General features: G+C 40.7%; 1 protein-coding gene across 3 annotated transcripts in view; it reads left to right on the top strand.

Moving 5' to 3' along the window:
* The first annotated feature begins 439 nt into the window (after positions 1-439).
* Positions 440-22,905, top strand: part of TMEM132D (transmembrane protein 132D) — a 742,271-nt gene continuing 719,805 nt past the window's right edge. For 2 of the 3 annotated variants that reach the window (XM_053589947.1, XM_053589949.1), the window contains exon 1: positions 464-853. In XM_053589947.1, the coding sequence (XP_053445922.1) occupies positions 775-853 (79 nt within the window). In that variant the 5' untranslated portion in view covers positions 464-774. Of the gene's footprint in view, positions 854-22,905 lie in introns of all 3 variants that reach the window. The other variant, XM_053589948.1, reaches the window with a different exon arrangement.

Here is a 22,905-nt window from a genome sequence, read left to right on the forward strand (position 1 = left end):
GGCAGGCGGCAGCTGCGGCGGACTGCCGCGTCCCCGAGCCGCCGGGTTCTCCTCCGCGCACATCTGGCCCGCCTCCCTCGGGCGCAGGGGGGAGCCCAGCGTCTACCGAGCCGGCCGTGCGCTCTGCGCGCGTAGAGCCCCGCGAGCCCGAGCCGGGCCCGGGCCGGCGGGCCGAAGAGGCGGCCCGGGGAGCAGCCGCACCCGCCAAACTTTGGGTGCAGAAGCGCGCGCGCGCGAGCCCCGGGGCGCAGCGGCCCTCCCGGGATGGGGGCAGCGTGCCAGGGCGCCCCGGGTCGCCTCGCGCTCCCGGCCACCCTTTCGGGGGCCTCCGCGCTGCCTCTGCCGGCGCCCCGGGCGCTGCAGCCCGGCTGCCCCGCTGCCGCCAGCCGCGTCCACGCCAGCCTCGCGCCCGGAGGCGCCCCTTCCTGCACACCCTGGGGCCGCTCTTCGCTTCGGTAAACGGGAAAGAAAATACCCATCGTGGATTAAAAATTAAAAAAAAAAAAAATTCCTGTTGGTGTTGAAGGGGTGGTGAGGTTTGCCTGCGCGTGTGTTGGACTCCGGAGAGCAACTCAGAAGCCCGCGCGTGGTGTTCGCCTACCAGCCCGGCCATGGACTGGCGGGAGGAGGGCGCAGGGCGCCGGGGCTGTTCTGGCCCTTAGCCGGCTGCTCCTTCGCCAGCTAGCCCCGCTCCAGCCCTCAGGCCATTGGGACCGACTCTTCTTCGCCTAGACGGCGCCGGGGAGCAGAGAACCTGCGCTCCGGGTCTCCAGGATGTGTGCGTCTGAGATGGGGACGTTGTGGCACCATTGGTCCCCTGTGCTGATCAGCCTGGCCGCCCTGTTTTCCAAAGGTGAGGGGGCCGCCGCCACCCTGGCCTGGTACTAACTTCGCACGGAGTGAGTGTGTGGGAGTGTGTGTAGAAGGGTGGGAGAGACGGCGTGTGTGTGTGTGTGGGCGCGCGTGTGTGCGCGCGTGTCTTGTGTGAACGCGCGCGCGGGGGCAGCCAAGGTCCTCGCTGGCCCCTTGGCCGCAGGTGCTTCCCCTGGAGGGCTGGGGTAAGGGGTCCTAGGTGAGACTGTGAAGCAGGAAGGAAAGCAGTTATTTCCAGAAGGCCTTTTAAATAAAGGGAAAGGAGTGTGGCAGACCCCGGAGGAGAAAGGTGTCCTCCTGAGGGCGGGGCTGAGGCAGCCTTCAAGGGAGTTGGTTGAGATGACCAGGAAGATTCCTGGAATTTGGACTTGACTTTCTCTGCTGGCACTGACCTGTTGGGAGATGATTTCCTTCCGAGCGCCCCTGGAGTTTGGGGGGTGCTAGTCATTATTTCACAGGGGGCTAAAATAGGCAGGGTTAGCTCTGGGGTCAGCTTTCACCCTCTGCAGCTGTTGTCAGCCCGGAGGGTGCGTGTAGAGTTTCAGCTGTGACTGGTGACCAGCGGCCCCCAGCAGGGCCTGACTTGAAGCCCTGAGTAAAGGCGGGAGTTCCCCAGTGGGCTCCTCTTCCCCTCTGTCAACATCCCTGTGAGGGGAAGAGCAAGTTTGGACCCACTCCCCCAAGTAATTCCTTGAAGACAAATTGTTTGATTTGCACAGGAGATTATAGAAAGGACCAGCAATGCCTTTTGGTTATTGATCTGGTGTCGTTCCCCCACCAAGCATCAAGCACCTCTTTCTTATGGAGAAATATACTGGGAATAAAGTGGATTATTTCTCAACAGTCTCCAACATGTGCTGAAAAAAGCTGGTACACATATTTTTCTGCAAAGCTTTTTAAGTTGAGATCTCTCTTAGAAACTTCAAAGCCAATTATCATGCACAGAATCTTTTAATTACATGTATTTTCTTTCTCTGAGTTCTTCCAGAATCACTGAGGTTGTGTTGCTTTGGATCTGATAACAGATTCAAACAGTTCGCTTGTTGGGTTTTTGTGCTAGTATGATTTAGGGAGGGGAATTTATATTCACACTACTATCTTTGAAGTGTGGTTGAAATGGGCTCACATCTCCTAATTATGAGTTGGGATAATCCTAAAGGCCAGAGCTTCCAGGATTTATGATGAGATAAGAAACCAAAGAAAAGGCTGATGGATTCAATGAATCCAAGGCAGGCAGATGTGAGGTTAAAAAAACCCCAAATCCGCAGCCCCAACTGCTCAGCCAACTTGAATGTTGCCACCAGACATGCTTTTTTTTTTTTATTGGTTGTCATTTAGTTTTATAATCAGGATAGAATTTGAATCTGTATAGAATCTGTTTTGAATCTGTTTTTATGCTGCAGTAACAAGGTTTTATTAAGAAAGGTACAGGATAGCTTTGTAAATATGACATACCTATTGTGTTTTCTTAGTTATATGCATGATTCTGCTCCTGACTTCTTTATTAGACTGAGCAGTGTTGAAAAGAACTGTATTTCCCCTGATAGCAGTTGAACTTTTTCAAGTGGAAACACTGAGAATGTCCTTAAATGAGGTACTCTATGCTGTGGAAGCCCATTTTCTAGGTGACCAAATTTCAACTTGTGAAATAATACTGTGAACATGGCATATGACATATTGTGTGTGTTGAATTTAGAGAACTTGGCCAGATAGTTCCAAAGTGAAGCAATCAGTTCCATGTAGCGACTTTTCTACGGCAATTAACAGAGACTGAACACATGGTAGGTTACTTAGTGATTATTCACAATTTGTCAAAGAACGGGGAAAAAAATTAACACCCTGATGCCATTAGATGAAGTTCCTTTATGAGATGGAACTTCACGGTACAGATACAGTTATAAGTTATGTTATAAAGTTATATTCCCAATGTATTCCTATTCCCTCCCTTTTAAGATTCTTTGACTACTGGAAAGTTCTAAGCCAGCTGGAAACCAAGTGTGGACTACAGTTTAAAGGATTTTAATTGGGCGTAAACAATCACACACAATCCAAGGTGCCCAATTTGTTTAGAGCTCATTGAAACTCATTATTATCAAATATTAAATTATCTGCTTCAGCAAATTATTGTTTTTACTGTACTGTATTTCTCCAAAGCCATCCTCGAAATGGAATAAAGTGCACATTTTAGTACCAGGCGAATATCCTTCTGCCTTACACATGTCTACATTTCATGAGTGGACAATGTCTGGTTCTAGAACAAACTGACCCTCATTATAGATCTTTTAAAATAATGAAAATAAAGTTCTATTGCTTATCCTTCTGTGCCCTTGGGACCTTGAAGCTGTGGTATGAAACAAAAAGTTTTACCAGCATCCTTGTCACATGGTCCCACACTTTTCCGAAGAATGGCCTTATTATATCAAATCATCAGAGTGCCTGTGTCTTACATTTAAGATCTAATCTTTGTTGGAAACTTGTCACAGAGATGGCAGGCTGAAGGTGAGTTTTAACTGAGTGCTCTTAACCTCACGAGAGGGGCAGGTGTGTAGAGGGTAGGCAGAGAAGAAAAATTAATGAGAAGGAGATTGGAGATGGGCAGGGAGCAAGGTGATTGTTAAACAGAATGAAGAAGGTTGCCCCATGTGCGTCTCCTGTCATCACCCTCACCTAGTTATGTTCTCTTGTAAATGCTGGTGAGAGGCACCCAGAGACCTCTAGTACTGGCTGAGGAGATGCTGCAGCGACATGGTCCCTGCACCGAGGGCAGGCTGGCCACCTGCTCTACCTGCTTCCAGCTGAGCCTTGGGCTTCTGGCCTGGTAGGTCAGCGTGAAGCTTCTGAGCAGCAGAGCACCACATCTAACTCATGAATGTTGTTCTCCAGCAGGCCTGTAGCGCTAAGAGCTGCTGGATATAATCATGCCTTCTCCAGGGGTCAGGGGCTTTTCAGGGGAGGAAAACATATCAGGAAGGGAGCAAGTTGGGGTATGTGAGTTTGTGAGAGGGAGGGGGAGAAGCTGAATTTATTTCTTATCTTTAAACTCTATCACAGCTAAAAGGTTGAATGGAAGGCCACTGAAGTTTTTTCCTCTGAATTAAAGAGTTAAGTAAAAAATAGGATGGTATAGTTCAACATTTGAGGATCTATTTAATTTAGGTTCATTCTAAAAGTCAAGAAAAAATGAATAAACAACACAGAAACTCCAAAAATGTATTATTGTAGAAGCTAATACTATCTTGTATTTCTGATTCATCTGTCTATTTACCCATCATCCATTTATTCTATTCATCCAGCCATTATTTATCTGTCCATCCATCCTTCCATCTGTGCATCCATTTACTCCTTCATCAGACGTTGAAGGCTACATGCTTTCAGTGGACAGAGAACTCTGCAGGAACTATTTTCAAGCGTCGTGAGGACACAGAGATTGGTGCTAGAGGGTCCTTAGACCAGGGTTGTTTAGTGCCAGTTATGGTGCTACAGACCATAGCTCTATCACGTTAAGTTGTGAGCTAAACACGGCAGTCCCATGTTGATTTACCTTCTTCCGTTTTTTGCCCTTGGAACTCTCTTTCCCTCCTCTTTGCTGTTTTATAACCTTCTGAGCATCAGTGATGCGCCTACACCATGCGGGCCCAGGGGATGCAGCAGTGAGAGAAAAACCCTCAAACAGACGTGGATCCTGCCCTCATGGGACCTGCAGTTCCTCAGGGAATTAATTATACAAAGGAATCTGAACTTAGCGCTGTAACTCCTGCTCTGGGTCATAGAGCCAGCATCTCTGAACGTGGCGACATCAGCATTTGACTTAGAGCAGTTGGGAAACCTTCCCCTCATCTGAATGATGGGCTGGTGTTAATTGGGTGGGCAGGGAGGGGGAGTGTGCAAGAAGTGGGTCAGAGGAGGAACTGGGGTGGGAGAGAGCCATGGAGGTCATGGTACTGCATAACGGGAAAGGGTAGAACATGGCCAGGGAGCCGAGGGCTAGGCAGTGGTCAGTACTCTCTTTAAACTACAGATGGGTAACAAATCCCATGTCTCTCTTCCTTGGCCTGTGTTGAGGAGACATGTCATTATTTTGAAAGTACAGGGAGGACAGGAATGCGTTTTAACTTGTACACAGAGTGTGTATACGTTTCCCATGGCTGCTGTAACAAATTGCCACAAATGTGGTGACTTAGGAATTTGTTCCCTCACAGTTCTGCCAGCTGGATGTCCAAGTTGGTGTCACTGGGTTGAAATCAAAGGGTCTTGCAGGGGGTCTTGGGAGGCATTCCTCCTTGCCTCTTCCAGATCCTGGTGGCTTGTGGCCCTGTTACTCTGGCCTCCTCTCTCTGCGCTGTCCTCACATGACCTGCTTTTCTGAATGTCTGTGTATAAAACCTCCCACCTCTTCCCTCTTATAAGGATGTGTGATTACATTTGGGGCCCACCCAAATAATCTAGATAAGTCACTCCCCTTCACTTTTTAAAAATTATCAGATAAGATAACAAAAATTCACAGATCCCAGGGATTTGGCTGTGAATATCTTTTGGAGGAGTATGTTGTTCTGCCTTCCACAGGTTGACATTCTGAAACTATTTTCTTTCTCTCTTTTAAATTTAAAGGTCCTCCGGGGGAGACAAATGTGTATTTTTCTCTCTTTGATTTCTCTCCAGTATTTAGAATAGTGCTTTGGATGTTGCAGGGGCTCAATAAAATTTCTAAGTGTGCTTGTGAGAGGGTGAGATATTGCCTAAAGAACCTTTACCTGGCAGTAAAATGGCTCGATGCTGTCCTTTTCAATAATTCAAAGTGCTGCAGGAAATACTTTGGATAATAATAGTATCAGCTAATTTTTTGAGTAATTATTGTATGGCAGATACTGTGCCAAGTAATTTATGAAGACAATTTTTGTGATTATATAGATAAACCCAGTGGGTGAGATGTACAGTGTAGTAGAGATGGAAGCTCTGGGAACTTAAGAACTTGTCTGAGTTATAACAACTCAGGAAGGGTCTGAATGCCAATGCCACAGCCCATGCCACTAGCCATTCTGCATACTTCTCATTGATTATATTTAATATCTATAACTTAAGCCCTCTGTCAGGCAAGAATTACACATGGTGCCAGGCTTGCTGAGGGTCAAGTGTAGAGAGGTGGCCATGTGAGTTTTTAGCTCCAAGCCTACTATATGGATAACTCTTGATATTTGTTGAACAAAGGCATACATCAGTGTCTTGTGACTTAATTTTTTCAGCCTTGATTTTTCCAGTGGCAGTCAGGAATGACACCTGAAAGGGAATATTTAAATATAGATTTAGTTCCAAGACTGGAAGGAAGATTGAAGAGGTTATTGCATGGTGTAAAAGGTGTTTGTGGTCTTGGAGGTCAGGGTCTTTGAAGTTCTTCTTGAAGAACTTGTTCATGTACTCAGTGGAGTCTAGCTCATGATCCATTTATCTGTCTGCTTTGCTGATATGCACAATGTGGCCTCTAGTCTTCCAGAATCAAAAGAGCAGGTGCCTCCTTTGTGGTCATTGGGAGATTGGAAGGAATGAGGAAGAAGCATGTGGAATGAAGGCAAATAAATATTATTGCTGTTTGCAGAAGGAGAATGCTAGATTCTGTGAACATATGGATTGGTGAGTTTGACTTTTGATGCTGGACAGCAAGCTTGAATGAATTATGAAAGTAATATATGGGGCTTCTAGCAGCAGAAGAGGAAACCAGCTTGGACTTTATATGAAATGAGACCAAAGACTCAGAATATTCTAGTAGGACTTTTGTCATTTATTTTTTAAAATTTTGCTGTAAGAAGGGATGAGTAGCCAGAGACCAGGGACCAACTTCACCTCTGTTGTTAAACATTTGTTTTAGGGGGTCCATTTATACATCAACATTACCTAAGATGGCCACCCCCAGAAATAATTTAAGAATTGATAGGGGAGGAAGGCCTTGGAAGTGAGAAAATAACCTCACTTGTGTGGCATATATTTGACGAGATTCAAGTCCATTTCTAAAACAGGGAAGACTGTTTTTCACTAGTAACCAATGTAGAAAACAAACATTTGATAAAGGAATCAAATATCCGTATCTCCCTGTCTAGCCCCCTGCAAAGTAAAGTATATTTAACGAAAAGTGATTTGGATGCATGTTTGAAAAGACAAGAGGTCACAAAGAGCTGTTAACTTTTAGTGACGTTATTTTTTTCACAAGAGTGACATAAAGTGTTGGTGTTTACGGGAATCCCCCTTCACAGCCACTGGTTTTTGTTTTCCTTCTGGTCAAGGAAGCCATCTTGGAAGGTGAGAGGGTGCTGAAGCTCTCAAGTAGCTCGCTGAGATTTGGGTGTCTGGCATCTCCTAGGATAATGTGGCGGTAGAGTATTTTGGTATCAGAATCTGGGGTTGGCATCGCCCCCTGCCTGCCCACATTCCCTGCCACCCTGTAGGTTGCTCTTTTTGGGCAGGTGAACACATGGCAGCCACTGCCTCTTGCGGCAACAGAGGGTACAAACAAAGTCACATTCCTGACTTTTGATTTCAAAAGCTGATATCTAACAGGAGGAAAAAGATTTGGAAAAATATGTTCATGGACATGTGGTTTCGCAGACTCTTTCTGTCTCTCTCTCTTTTTTAAATTTTATTTTATTGGGGGAAAGAATTTAGAGGGCAGCTTAGATGCTGTTGTGCTTTTGAGATGCTTTGTGTCACTTATTAGATCAGTTGCCCAAGTATGTTTGGAGAGACATAGATGCAGTCATCTGGAAGGGAAGCAGAAGCGATGTACGTGTGGGTGACAAGGCAGCGTGCCTCAGCACATTGCCAGGATAGTGGCCCCCAGGACGGGGGCAGACCTGGCTGAGGAGGCCTGCAGTCAAGACCAGGGAGGTGCAGCCACGGTCTGGATGGACTGACAGCAGGAGAGCAGATGCCACACGGGCCACTTGCAGAGCCCTCTTGGGTGTTGTGGTCACTCTGAACCTCTTAGAAGGTAGACTTGATCCCTGAAATTTTGCAGGTGGAAGGGGGTGGGGGGGTGTATTGCCAGAACCTTTGTTTTGCCACTAGATGAAACATGAAGTGAAAATAGAAACTCTGTTTAGAGTTAGATGTATATTTGGCAGGGACTGACGCTGGGGACTGCGATTTATACTCCCTCTGGCACTCTTGTGCCCACCACGGTGAAACATGCCCTGGAGGTGCTGTGTGCAGGAGGATTCAGGGGCTCAGTGCCAGTGGGTGGTGTGATGTCTGCATGGTCTGGGGCGATCCCAGGGTTCTGTCCCCTGGCCTTCCTAGGTGCATGTGAGTATCGGAGGCTGGCATCATGACAGATAGGATGCTCGGCCAGACCTCAGAAGAGCAGATGCACCCATAGTACAGAGAGGAGCTGTGTGGCAGAATTGCCGCGTAAAGACTCCCTGAGGTTAGGACAGCCTAATACGTGAGACAAAGGGGACGTGTGCCAGACCCTGAACTTGGGTCCATACATGCCCATGGACGTGCAGGAGAGAGGCATTTGGGAGGAACCTGTGTAGAAAGACTTGGAGATTTGTATGAAAATAAGCTTAATACACAACAGAGTTGTGTGACTGCCCAAGAAGAATAAATAGAAGCCAAGACAAGTAAGAGGTGAGCTCTGGGGGCTATTTTGTCACCACATCTTAGAGAACCTGCTGTCCAGAAGGCCAGAGGCACTAATTAATGATAATAATCTTTGTCATCACTGATGCAGAATATCACCTTGCTTTATCTTGGCATCCTCAGGACTCTATGTTACATGCAGCTTTAAAGAGTTATGCTGAGTGAGTTACAGTTCAGGCTTGGGGTGATTTTAGATGAGCCTGATTCAGAGGCTCTGCTGATACCACCAGAACCCACCTTTTGGCACCAGCCTGTTTCGGCTTTATTCACTGACTGGCCTGGCACCTGGCATGGCCAAGTGACCTCCTGGTCACTCTGGCCTCCTTTGACACTGGCCAGAGTGGGGAGGCTTCTTCTCTGTTGCTGTAGGGAGAGCCTCAGGATTAACTCCAAGGTGCCTGGAAACCACGCTGCCCTGACTTCTGTTCACCATGGGGTGGGATAGTCTGCAGGAAGCATCGAGAACTCCGGGGCAGGATGACTGGACCAGGGAGGACAGGGGTGGGGCTTCCCGATGTGTGCATGAAGGCTAAAGAGCAAATGAGGTGGCCGTCCCGGGCTGGCTCACTTCACACAAGTATAATTTATGGGACGAAGAAAGTATTTTCACCATATTGCGTTGGCCCTTGTTAAATCCAGAAAATTGTGCTACATTTGGACTTCTTTATGTAAAGGGGAAGGATGGAAAATTTTAATTTATTCAGAAAATGAGAAACTTAGACCCCTTACCGCAGCAAGGAATGTGAAAGGAATCTGGAAAGTTTGACTTGGAAAAAGGATGACAGCTTTTAATGACAGGGCTGTCTCTCTTTTTAAGGAAAGCTGTGCCTATATGTGTGGCTTCAGAAGGCAGAGCGGGTATAGCCAGAATACCAGGGAAGGGGCTCCTGAGAGAATGGAAACTTTGGGGAAGATGGCTCTTCTCAGTCAAAAGAAATAATAGTAGTTATTTTATTATCGCTTATTGAATATTCATTTTGTGCCAGGCAGGGTTTTAAAGGTTTTACCATTGTTCACTCATTCAATCCTCATCACTATCCTATGAGTATGATTAGGGTTAGTATGATATAGGGTTATGATTTCCCTTTACAGAGGGGAAGACTGAGGCACAGGAGTTTGAGATAACTGGCCCAAGTCAACAAAAGAAGTCCTGAAACCAGGCACTACTGTCTGAAGACAAATAAGACCACTTAATGAGTATGTCAGTTTCGAATGTCTCTGACCAAAGGCTACAAGACCTGTTGTAGGAATTTTACAGCTGGAGCTTAAGAACGGGATGAGAGTGCAGATGGAGGTCTCAGGGTTCTGAATAAATTCCAGCATCCCACATGGCTGCTGTGGCTTCAGCAAAATGATGGGGAAATGACCGAGCCGGAGTGTGAAAACATTACGTTTGTGTTTCGATTAAATAATTCATTTGGTCAGTGGAAACAATTTTATTTAAATTTTACAGTAATGCAAATGCATTTTTGGAAGACGTGGAATGCCCACAAAGATAGTAAGAATAAACCAGGAGGAAGGAAAGGGCAGAAGGATTACAAGAAGTATCCTTAGGCCCATCTGTTCTCTCCGATCAAGCCAGAAAAGCAGAAAGTTGGGCAATTTGACTCTCAGAGTTCTTTAGATTGAATTATACATGGCCTTGGGTTATTAGCCAGTATTGAGGCTAAAGGATGCCTCGTTGTAGGGATGTTTTAAGAACATTCTTTATAAAATCACAGATTTTTTCCCCTCCTATTCTAAGAGATGCTGGGAAAAAAATTTTTTTAGCCCTTAGAACCAGGAGAAAATAAGCTATGTTTATTCTGCGAAATAATATATACTCTATCCTGTGAACATTGTGAATTTCATGAATGATTATGTGTTTGTCTTTGCTTTAACTTCGAGGACACTCAGAGCTGAATTGGCTATTTATAAGCACAGGCATTTAAGACATACATCCTGTATATAAGCGTAATCCTTGGCTTTGTTTTCTTACCCTTGTTCTCTTTCTATCTGCTTTTTTACCTATTTTATTCCACTGCATTTTTTTTTTTTTTGTAAGCGACTTCAAATTATTTTTGAAATGAGAGGTAAAAAGAGACCGTGTTACTACCCAGAGGTGACTGCTTCACATTTTGATGCATTTCCCTCTAGTTGTTCTTCTATGAATTTTTAAACCAGTTGTGTTCACTCTCTGTAGGGCACATACTACTTGTTTTCAGCTTTTTTTGAGTTCATGTGCTTATATAAGCATTTCCTCATGTTTAAAAAAACGTGTCATGAATATAATTTTAATATGTTATATCATAGTTTGAAAGTTTTTGCATTTTCTGGACACACTTTATAGTTTTCCACTATTATAAGAAATAATTATCTTTGTGTATAATTTTAGTTTTGAGTTCCTTTCTTAGATGGATAGTTATTCACTGGACCAAAAGTGTGAGTGGAGCTTTTGCTTCCCAGTGTTTTCCTGAAAGGGCAGCACCATTTTGCACAGATGCTAGCAGTATGTGAAAGTATCATATTTTCTGAACTTGATGCTCTTGAGAGTGGCAGTGTCAATTTCTGCCATACCCAGTAGCATTTGCTGAGTGCTCCTGTGTCCCTCAAACTGTTCAGAAGTCTTCACGAAGAACATTGCTGCTCTTTGACAGTGTGGCTCTCAGTGACCTAAACTCTGTGCTCAAAGTGTGGTCCTTTGAGCTAGGATGGCTTGGCTTTTGAAGGGCGGGGGACCGGAGTGGACAAGGCGACAATGTCTGTGATCAGTGATGAAGGTCCAGAATGGCATGCAGCAGTTTCTCCCAGGGTGTGCTTTCTGATGTGGGCTGCAGTGAGAGAACATCAGCAGACAATGCAGAGATAATGGGACTTTGGCTTTTGAGGCTATAAGGAAAAAAGAAAATGCAATTTAATATGGAGCAATCTGGTCAGCTGTGAAGATGGAACCCTTCTACATAGGACATGCTATTTGGGCATCGCTGTTAGGAAACTCACCCCAAACACTAGGTCTCTGACTTGCATGGAATTTCAGAGCCGCCTGCTGCCTAAATGCATCCATAAACTATTCAAATTCAGTCCCAGTGTCTACTTGATTCTATTTTATCTCCAGTAGGGAATGTCGCAGATATAAAGAACTAAGAATATACCTCTGTTTATCCAACAATTACTTTCTAAGGACAGAGGTAAATGCAGTGAGATAGGGTCTGAAGATATGGATAGAGGTCTGACAAGTTCTCAAACTCATCCTAAAACAAGTGCTATGTATCTTATTGCTAAATATCACTATGGTCACTTTTGAAGTACTCCTGTGGGAAGTTATGCATCAACGCCAGTGTTTAGTCCATCCTAGTTCCAATTTTGGGGCTCTTTTTCTGGACTGGTCATCAGAGCTGTCATTGTATGAGATTGGACAATTAAGTTTGTGAAGCCATCATAGAAAAAAAGCGCTTTGAAGGGTGGACGAGGTGCTGGTGTTGGTGCAGAGCTTCCCAAGGGGACTACTGTGACGGCGACCTTAGTGATATTCAGCAGTGACGTGTGTGGCACTTTTTCTAGGATGGGTTCTTTGTTGTCTCATCTTGTATGAGTATGAGATTAACTCTGCTTTCATGAGATTACGGATAAATGCGCAAACCTGAAGCATGAACAATTATAAATGTCTATGGGAAGCCATGTAACCCAGGTATGGAAAAATTCTTTGATTACATGCTGAAAGGAATTGACTTTCCCTTAACCCTTTAGAACTCTGTTCTGGATTTTGTTCCTTCCGTGTTGGCCATGTTCTTAGCCGTGTGGAAGAGAAGGATTTATTAGTGTGTAAGAGGAGCTACAGGTGCTCTGTGTGGAGGGCACCAGGCTCAGGTGCGAGGAAGGACAATGAGCCACAGTTTGCTCCCATTTTGGCCCCAATCCCATATTACTGTGGCCTTCCTTTCAGCACCTATGATATTAGGGCCTGGTCATGACAATTGCTGGCAATACTACCCCAAAATGCTCAAACATGGTACCATTGTATTTGTAAGAAGGGCTGATCTCATGCATAGCTGTGGCCTCAAATCACTCCCTGTCTCTCTTCATTCCAAATGTTCATCTGTTCAGCAGGACCTCAGCCAGGCTGGGAACCCTAGCTTTAAGAGCTTCCCTCAAGTCTGATTTATAGGACATCAGCTGCTTCAATTCACAAAGGTACATCAGAAAGGAATTGGAATTGGTGTGAAATGTGCCAGTCTTCAGTACCTAGAGAAATTCTCATCTTGTTAAAATTGATTTTTGATACTAGTGATGGCACAAAAAGTCATGTTAGAGTATCTCATATCTGTTGTTGTTTTCATTTTCCAAAGGGATTCTAGGAAAGGGGACAATATTTTGTGTTTCTCATATTCTTTTCATGTTGTTGGCAAATAAGTACTCGGTGAATAGCTGATTTGATTTTGATTCTTTGAGATAGTTCCTCAATGTTCTGGCATTTTAAAGTGTCCGTATTCTTTCAAACCAGAGGCCCTCAAGAAGAACTATTCCATGTTTTATTATCCTGATGAAATTATGAGGACAATAGTCCAGAGGCCTTGCTGTAAAGAAGAAATCATAGCAGATCTTCATTTAGAATATGAAGGAATGTATAAGAGAATCCCCAAGAATAGAAAAGTTCCTTATTGATTTAAGGAAGCACTTTCTATTGATGATATTTTGATAGTAGGTATAAAAAATAACCTTATATTGCCTAAGGTATATATTAAGTTAAAATAGGCTGACTGTGCTAAAGTGATCGATAAATGTCTGTGTCTCAGTGGCTTAATTTGAGAAAGGTTTATTTCTTGTTCCTTTAAAGACCAGTTGAACCTTCTTCTATCTTGTTATTTTATTTAGAACATGTGGCCTTTGAGGTCAGCACAACTGGAGAAAGAAGGGGTAGGGGATCATGTGGGATCCATTTAAGGTCCAGATTGAAAAATGGTTTCATGACTTGGGCATATATCCCATTGGTTAGCATTTAGAAAGATTACCTCCATCTAACTGCAAGAATGACCTAGGAATATAGAATAACACATAGGTATTTGGGAAACACCAGTAGTTTCTGTCAGAAGGGAAAAGGAAATGTATTGATTCATATAACTAAGATTCTGGGGGAAATGTGAGATCAGGTAAGGCTTGATCCAGGTGCTTTATTCTCCTTTCTCAGTTCGATTTAGACACATTGTCTCTTATTTAGGAAATATGACCCCCTACCTCAGAATTATGCCTTCTTGCCTTAAAATTAGTTAAAAACCCCAAACATTTCTTTTATTCTATTAAAATTCTAAGTCTGCTTTTTATTGGCCCACAGGGCTTCATAAACCTTCTCTGAATCAGTCACTGTGCCTAGGAGGATGGGATGGGCTTAGACAGATGGGTTCAAGCTTAGACAGTAAGCTTTCCCTTTCACACCTGGAGTAGGAACCTACTGAAATTACTTGGTATCAAGTGGGGGAGGGGATTATACAAAACAGTTTGGGAATGCCAAAAAGGGGCAATGGATGCTGGGTGGTTAACAAAACAGCAACGTTCCACTCTTAGGGTTGTTTTAATTTTAAAGCTAACATTCAAATATTCAATTTTCTTTAATATTTAACTGTGAAGGGAATATAGTATTGTTGCCTAGACGGTTAATGAGTATAGAATTTTCCGCTCCTGGAGAAATTACTCTGTCCTTTGAGCGATTGTTTAAATGTAATATAAGCTTTTGTTTTCTATGGTTGTAATTTTTCAGAGTCCTTAATTAGATGTAAAAACTATGCACAATGGAAATTACTGTTCTGAATAAATATTTGCATTATGTGCTGTTAAAAGCGGTATCAAAACACGACAACTGCTTGTTTTACAAGCATTCAATATTTAGAAATGTGAAATCACTACAACTACTGAGAATTCTATTGAGAGGGAGAGAGAGCAGCTCAAATATTATTTACATTTTTCAGGGGAACAGTGTCAACAATAGGAGAAAAAACAGTAGTTTTGATGTACAGAAATGCTAAAAAATAAGACAGCTTACAAATGAGTTCCGCCTTTTCCCCTTAGGTTCTGCATATCTGTCTCCAGTAAAGTGTTTTGCTTGATTTCCTTAATTAGGAAAGGCACATTAGGGAGTTGGATTTTGCCTGTAGTTCAGACAAAAGTAACCTTAATAAAGGAAAACAACTTCTAAGATGTTATAGATAGCCTAATATTTAAACTTTGGAAAGGACCAAAGCTTGCAGTGTGCATTTGGGCCAAATGTCACGTTTTTTTACCATCTGAAAGTAATTTTCCCGGTATTTCTTTGCATGTGTCAAGAGATTTTTTGATAGGGAAGGGAAACTGTTATTAGTATTATCCTTTTACGATTTAAATTTAAAAGCAGGCCACGTAAAAAGATGTAAAGCACATAAAATAACACAGCAGTGGCGCCTATGGAGCAATGAGTCTTCAATAGACAGTGAAGAAAAAACACGACATCTATTTTGACATCCAGTTTCTTGCCTTGGTGTTGGAGGTGTGGCTTGCAATTGACAGAGCATGTTGAGTGCTGCACTGTGGACTGTAAATACATTTAATGTGGGCTCTGCTATAGATGTCTTATCAATACTTTGAAATCAGATTTTATTTTATTATTTTTTCTCTTTTTTTATTAAATCATAACTGTGTACATTAATGCATTTGTGGGGTACGATGTGCTGATTTTATATACAATTTGGAATGCTTACATCAAACTGGTTAACTTAGCCTTCACCTCACTGACTTACTGTGTTAAGACATTTATACTCTTAATAGATTTGGTATGTACCCTTGCAATATGCACCATAGGTGAGGTCCCACCGATTACCCTCCCTCCACCCTTCCCTTCCCCTCCGCTCCCCTGCCCCTTCCCTAAATCAGGAGATTTCAATAACATGCAGATTTCCCTGCTTCTCTTGAGGTTGGAGCAGCACCAACCTGGGACTGGTGTCTGTGAATAATCAGCTCCAGCTCAGCGGCTGCTTCCACTGATAGGCGGGGAGGAGCCAGCTGTAGGCACAGGGTCTTCTCTCCCTGCAAGGCATCTTTATCCCCGCACCTTACCCACGGCTGGGCTTTAACTACTGTGTTTCCTATAGTGCAGAAACCATTCTCTACAGTCAGATCTCTTTCAGATGTAGGGAAACGCGAAACAGACTAGTGCCTGCTCTGTGTTTCTTGAATCTGAAAAGCTTCACACATTGGCATTACCTCCTAACGCTGGTGATGTAGATATGTACTATTGCTTCTGTGTAGTATTTACCTTTAATTTCAAGAATCTGCTTGATTTTGCTTCATGATTTGTTTTTATGTTATCTGTATAGATCGATTGCCTTTAAACTAGGTTATAGGAATGGAACACAAAGACTTTCCAAGGAGTTCATGAGCAGGGGTGTTTTAAAGGGAATTAGTTTTCAAATCCTCAACTTCCGTATTTTTTTTCTTAACTTGATCTGTCCAGATTAACTATCAAGTACCTGTTTATCTCCCCCGACACACACACACACACACACACACACACACACACTCTTATTTGATTTTTTTCAATGGAGAGGCACCCTTTTTATATCTAATGTCTTACTACGCTTCATTCCCCAGATGTAAAAACCGCCACAGTTCCAAAAGTACAGTTAGAAAATTCCTTTAACAAAGGAAGCCTAGCACTTACATCTTACAGCTCATTAAAAGATGCATTCACAGTAAAAATTGCCTTTTATTTTTAAAAGGCAATTTATTATAATGTGTAATATATTTATGTTGTTTTGATTATAAAGTAATCCATTCAAATAATGCCAATTTGAAGAAATTTTTGAACACTGAGAATCTTACAGTGAGAAGAAACCGTAAAAGGTTTCAGGTCAATATATGGCCGCAGTTATACACAATATACGAATACATTGTTGTAGGAAAATGTAGTTGGGTAACAGATACATAAGTTTCATGGTTAAAAGTTTATATGTTAGAGGATGATGTGGTGAAGGAACTGAGATGAAATATGAATTTGAGGAAAAAACAGTAATATTTCTGATTATCAAGGAAGAGTTTTTCATGGATTTTACAAGCGGGTGGTGGGTGTGAAGCCATTCTGTTATTTACATTCCATTGGACACGTTTAAAAGAGTGATGTGACATTTTAATTTTAAAATGTCAAGATTTACAATATACACTGGAAACGTCATCCTTAGCAACTATTGAAACTCCAATGAAAAATATTAGATGTCAACTTAAAATGCGCAAGTAGATATGTAGTTACAGGAGCAGTGATGTTGAAAGACCCTTGTTTTCAGAATCACTTGCAGAGCTTTGCAATATTCCAGTACCCAAGCCACAGTGTAGTCCCATGAAATCAGAACATTCCAGGATTAGACCAGGCAGTAGTATTTTGGAAAGCTTCTCAAGTGATTCTGATGGGCAATCAAGGCTGACAACCCTGGAGCAAAGCCCTCAATGGAGGCTGTCTATGTGTGTAATGATGGAGGCAGGGATTCAGAACTGTGGCTGCACATTAAGGTCATGTCAAAAGGTATTTGAGATGGGAAGTGTGATTTGCATAGAGTAAAGTTTTCACCTTTTTGGGGGTATGGGTCTATGAATTTTGACAAATGTAGTCTTTTTTTTTGAGACAGTTTTACTATGTCACCTTCAGTAGAGTGCTGTGGCGTCACAGCTCACAGCAACCTCAAACTCTTGGTATTAAGTGATTCTCTTGCCTCAGCCTCTCAAGTAGCTGGGAATACAGATGCATGCCACAATGCATGGCTATTTTTTTTTTTTTTTTTGAGACAGAGTCACACTATGTCACCCTTGGTTGAGTACTGTAGTGTCACAGCTCACAGCAACGTCAAACTCTTGGGCTTAAGCAATTCTCTTGCCTCAGCCTCCCAAGTAGCTGGGACTACAGGTGCCTGCCACAATGCCCGGTTATTTTGTTGTTGTTTTTGTCGTTGTTTAGCAGGCCTGGGCCGGGTTCGATCCCGCCAGCCTGGGTGTATGTGGCTGGTGCCCTAACCACTGAGCTACAGGTGCCAAGCCTGCCCAGCTATTTTTTGTTGTAGTTGTTGTTAGCAGGTCCGGGCCAGATTAGAACCCGCCAGCCCAGGTATATGTGGCCGGCGCTCCAACCACTGAGCTACAGGTGCTGAGCCTTGACAAATACAGTCTTATAACCACTGCTACAATCAAGATACACCTTTCCATCTCCCCCAAAAGTTTCCTTTTGTCCCTGGATAGTTGGGCTCTGCCTTCATCTCTTTCCCCTGGAAACTACTCATCTGTCTCCTGTCCTTATGGTTTGGCTTTCCCCAGAATATTATATAAATGATGTCATATAGTATATAACCTTTTCATTTAGGCTTATCCTACTTAGCATAAAGCATTTAATATTCTTACGGGTTGTTGAGTGTATCAGTAGTTTATTTCTTTTTCTTACTGAAGTATGCCATGGTGCGGGTATACCAGAATTGCTTATTCATTTGCCAGGTGAAGGACACCAGAGTGGTCAATAGTATTGGATATTATGAATAAAGCCACTATAAGCATTTGTGTACAGGTTTTGGTGTGAACATATGTTTTCATTTCTTTGTTGGTAAATTGTGGGATGAGATTGCTGGGTCCTGTGTGAAGTGTGTGTTTAACATTATAAGAAACTGTCAAACTGTTTTGCAAAATGGTCGAACCATTTGGCATGTCTGCCAGCAAAGTGTACGTTTCCAGCTGTTCCATGTCCTTGCCAACACTTGATATTTTCACATTGTGATTTTATGTTAGCTAGTCTAATACATGTGTAATGGTACCTCATTGTGGTTTTAATTTGCCTTTCCCTAATTACTAATGATGTTGAGCAGCCTTCAGTGTGATTATTTGCCATCTGTGGCTCTCCTTTGGCTAACTGCTCAAATCCTTTGCTATTTTAAAATGGATGACTAATTTGGGTGGCCTTACTCTTCAGTTTGAGAATTGTTTATTTATATGGATGTCTTTTATTATATACCTGATTTGAAAATAATTTTCTCCGTCTGTTGCATATCACTTTTTAAATTTGTCTTTTGCAGAGAAGACTTATTTGATGAAATCGAATTCATTCTTTTTTTTTTCTTTTATGAAATTGCTTTTGTTGTAGTATCTTAGAAGACTTTGCCAAACCATAGGTCACAAAGCTTTTCTCTTATGTGTTCTATCCTAATAGTGTAGGTTTTACATTGTGATCTATGACCAATTTTTGGCTAGTTTTTGTGTATAGTGCAAAGTGTGGATCAGTATTCACTTTTTTTCCATATAAATGATCCCCAATTGTTCCTGCATAATTTATTATACGGTTTGTTATTTCTCTTTTAAATTGACCTTACATTTTTGTCATGGTCATTTGACCCTTTGTGGTAGATATATTCTGGACTTTCCATATTGATCCTGATCTATGCGTCCGTCTTTTTACTACTACCATATTGTCTTGATTACTGTTCTTTATGATAAATCTTGAAATTAGATAATGTGAATCTTCTAACTTTATTTTTTTCTGAAACAGTTTTGGCTATTCTAAATTTTTTTATTTGCAATATAAATGTTGGAACTAGTTTGGCACAAGAGGTGAAACTAAACAACGGATCTCCTCAAACAAAGAGGAACAGAAGTCCACCATACCTATCAAGTCTCTCAATAAATGTGAATGGCTTGAATTCTCCACTGAAGAGGCATAGGCTGGCTGACCGTATAAAAAAAGCACAAGCCAAATATATGTTGTATTCAAGAAATACATGTAATCTCTTAGGATAAAGCAAGACTCAGGGTGAAGGAATGGAAAACAGTATTTCAGGCTAATGGAAATCAGAAGAAAGCAGGGGTTGCAATCTTATTTGCAGATACAATTGGATTTAACAAGAAAAATAAAAACAAAGATGGATGCTATGTATTGATCAAAGGAACAATACAACAAGAAGACATTTCAATCCTAAACATCTATATACCCAACTTAAATGCTCTCAGATATTTAAAATGAACACCAACTGAACCGAACAATATGATATCCTCCAGTACTATAATAACTAGGGACTTTAACATCCCTCTGGACAAAACTTACAAGAACCTCCAAGCAGAAACTGAAGAAACAATAGACTTAAATGTGACCTTAGAGCAAATGGACTTAACAAACATATGCAGAACCTTTCATCCTAATGAACTTGAGTATATATTCTTTTTGTCAGTCCCTGGATCATCCTCCAAAATTGATCATGTCTTTGGGCACAAATCACACCTCAACAAAGGTAAAAGAATCGAAATTATACCTTGTATCTTCTCAGACTATCATGGGATAAAAGTAACTCAACCTCTGAATTTCCAAAGAAAATAAACAAAAAAAATTTTATTGGGATTTTGTTTGTAATTGCATTGAGCCTGCAGAAAATCTGCCTTAGTAGTAATGAGAACTGCCATTTTAATACTGACGCATCTCTATTTCATGGTATATCTGACCATTTATTTAGATTTTTATCATCACTGTTTTGTAGTTTTTAGTATATAGATGCTGCACATGTTTTTAGATATAGCTGCCTTTATACCAAAGTGTTTCAGATTTGGGGGTGCTATTGGGAATAGCATTCTTTTTAAAATTTGAATTTATGTATTATTTGCAATTATAGCAGAACCCTTATAAGTTGATTGAGAGACTGTAATGAACTGGTCAATATCCAGCGGTGGTCAACTTAAGGAACTAGGCCTTAGTACTTGTGCTGCATGGCTTGTTAAGAAAATTAAGGATATGGTCAACTATGGAGGTTTTGTATATAGAAAATATGTAAAAATGCAATTGATTTTTATACTTTAACTTTATATCCTAGACTCCCTTATTTGTTTTAGTAACTTTTAAATTCTTATTGCCAGACTTTCGGGAATGTTTTGCTTGGTCAGTCATGTCATTTGTGAATACAGTTTTCTATTCTGCTATACAGCTTACTATTCTGTATTTTTGTCTTTTCCCCTCTTTTTCTTTTCCTGTCTCTCTTACCCTGGCTAGGACCCCCTGTATATTATTGAATAAGAAAGGTGAGAGGATATGTCTTTGCTCTGCTTCCAATTTTAGGGGAAGGGCATTGCATTTTAAACTATTAAGCATGATGTTAGTTATAGGTTTCTTACAGATTTTCTTATAAAGTTCTTCTCCATTCCTAATTTTGAGAGTTTTTACATAAATGGACATTGAACTTTGTCACATACTTTTATTGCATCAATTGCCATGATTATGTGATTTTTTTAAATGTATAATTTTTAATTGACATATAATAATTCTACATCTTTATAGGGTATATATAGTATGTTTCAATACATATGATAATTAGGATATTGATCATATCAAACATTCATTTTTTGTCAAGGGAACAGTCAATTTCCTTCTTCTAATTATTTGAAATTACCATATTTTGCCATTTATAATGTACACTTTTTGCCCAAATTTTTGAGGGGAAAAAGATATGTATTATATACAGGTGTATGGCTTGGGAGCAGAGGAGCCCTGGATGCATGATGTTCTATTTCAGAATGGATGAGTTTTGGTAGTTTGTGTTTTTTAATGAATTAGTCTATCTTATATAAATTGTCAAACAGGTGGACAATGTAAGCTGTTTGCATATTTAAAAATTTTATACTTTCAGGTATATAGACATGTTCCTTATTTCATTCCTGCTATTAGTAATATATTTCTTTTTGCTTTTTTCCTTGGTCAGTCTGGCTAGAGATTTATGAATTTTATCTGTCATTTGAAAGAACCAGATTTCCATTATCATTGCTTTTTCTCCCTTTTTCCTTTTAAAATTTATTTCTGCTCTAATATTCTTTATTTTATGGATTTAGGTTAAATTTTCTCCTCTTTATCTAGTTCCTTTACCTGGAAGATCAGAATATTTTTTGAGACTTTTCTACTTTCCAATGTAAACATTTAGTGCTATAAATTTTCCTGTAGGCACTGTTTTAGCTGTGCCCTTCAAACATTTCTGTTATACTTTTATGTATAGCAATTTTCAATTAATTTTACTAATGTCCCTTGTGACTTTCTTTTTGATCTCTACATTATTTGGGTGTTTGCTATTTACTTTTGAAATATCTGGGGATTTTCCAGATACCTTTCTGATTTCAATTTTTAGCTTAATTCCATTTTGGTCAAAGAACATACTTTGTAGGATATTGATGCACTTATATTTTGGGTATTTTTTAAATGTTTCAGAATATAGTCTATCTTCTACTCTTAATGCTTAATGCTCCTGTGTTCTTGAAGAGAAAGTTATACTCCTGTAGTTGTGTCTAGTGCTGGGTAAATGTCAATTTTATTAGTCAGTTAATAGTGTTGTCCAAATATTTTATATCCTTACTGATTTTCTGTTTACATGTTATTTTCATTATTGAGAGAGGAATGTTGAAGATTGACCTCTTCAATATTTCTCTAATAGTTATGGATATTTTTGGTCTCTTCCTGTGGTTATGTGCAATTTTGCTGAATGTATTTTGAAGTTCTATTTTTAGTCACATACCCATATAGAACTGTTATTCCTTCTAGGTGATTTGATTTCTTTATAAATATGTAATATCCCCTTTTTCTTGATATTATTGCTTATTGGGAAGTTTATTGAGCTTATATTACTCTTGCTGTTTGTATAGTGTATTTTCCTTATCCTTTTTTTAAAAAAACCAGATAATATCTTAATATTTATAGTGTATTTCATGTAGACAGTACACGAGTGTTACTTTGTGCCCATTCTGACAATTTATGCATTTTAATTGGTATACTTATCCTGTATTTCATATAATTGGTGTACTTAGACTATATTTCATATAGTTTTATATATGGTTGGATTTAAAAATACCACCCTCCTAGTTATGTTCTATTGGCCTGTTCTTTGTGCCTCCCCTTTTTCTTCATGCTAATGGAGTATGGTTTGTAATTTACATTGTTATTATGCATTTTAAAAACATTACTGCAATGGTTATCCTAAATTAATTAGACCTTAATTTATCACAATTTACTTTTCAAATAATACTACCATTTCACATATAGTGTAAGAATCTGCACTTATATTTCCAATTCCTCCCTCCCATTTTTCACTTTATTGATGTCATTTATTTTAGTTTTGCACACACCATAAACACATAATATATTGTTATTTTTTATTTATATAATTTTTAGAGAAATTGATAACAAGAAATGGATTTAATATTAACCTATGTCCAAAAGTTTTTAGTTCTTGTGTAGATGTACATTTCTGCCTGGAATGTGTTCTTTCTGTCTGATGAATCTCCTTTAATGTATCTTATATCAGAGTCTGATGGCAATGCATTTCAGCTTTTAATTTTCTGAAAATATTTCTATTTCACCTTTATTTTTGAAAGATGTTTTCACTGGGTAGAGAATTCTGGGTTGATAGTTTT

Source organism: Nycticebus coucang, chromosome 4 (genome assembly GCF_027406575.1).
Source record: "Nycticebus coucang isolate mNycCou1 chromosome 4, mNycCou1.pri, whole genome shotgun sequence".
NCBI classification, from domain to species: domain Eukaryota; kingdom Metazoa; phylum Chordata; class Mammalia; order Primates; family Lorisidae; genus Nycticebus; species Nycticebus coucang.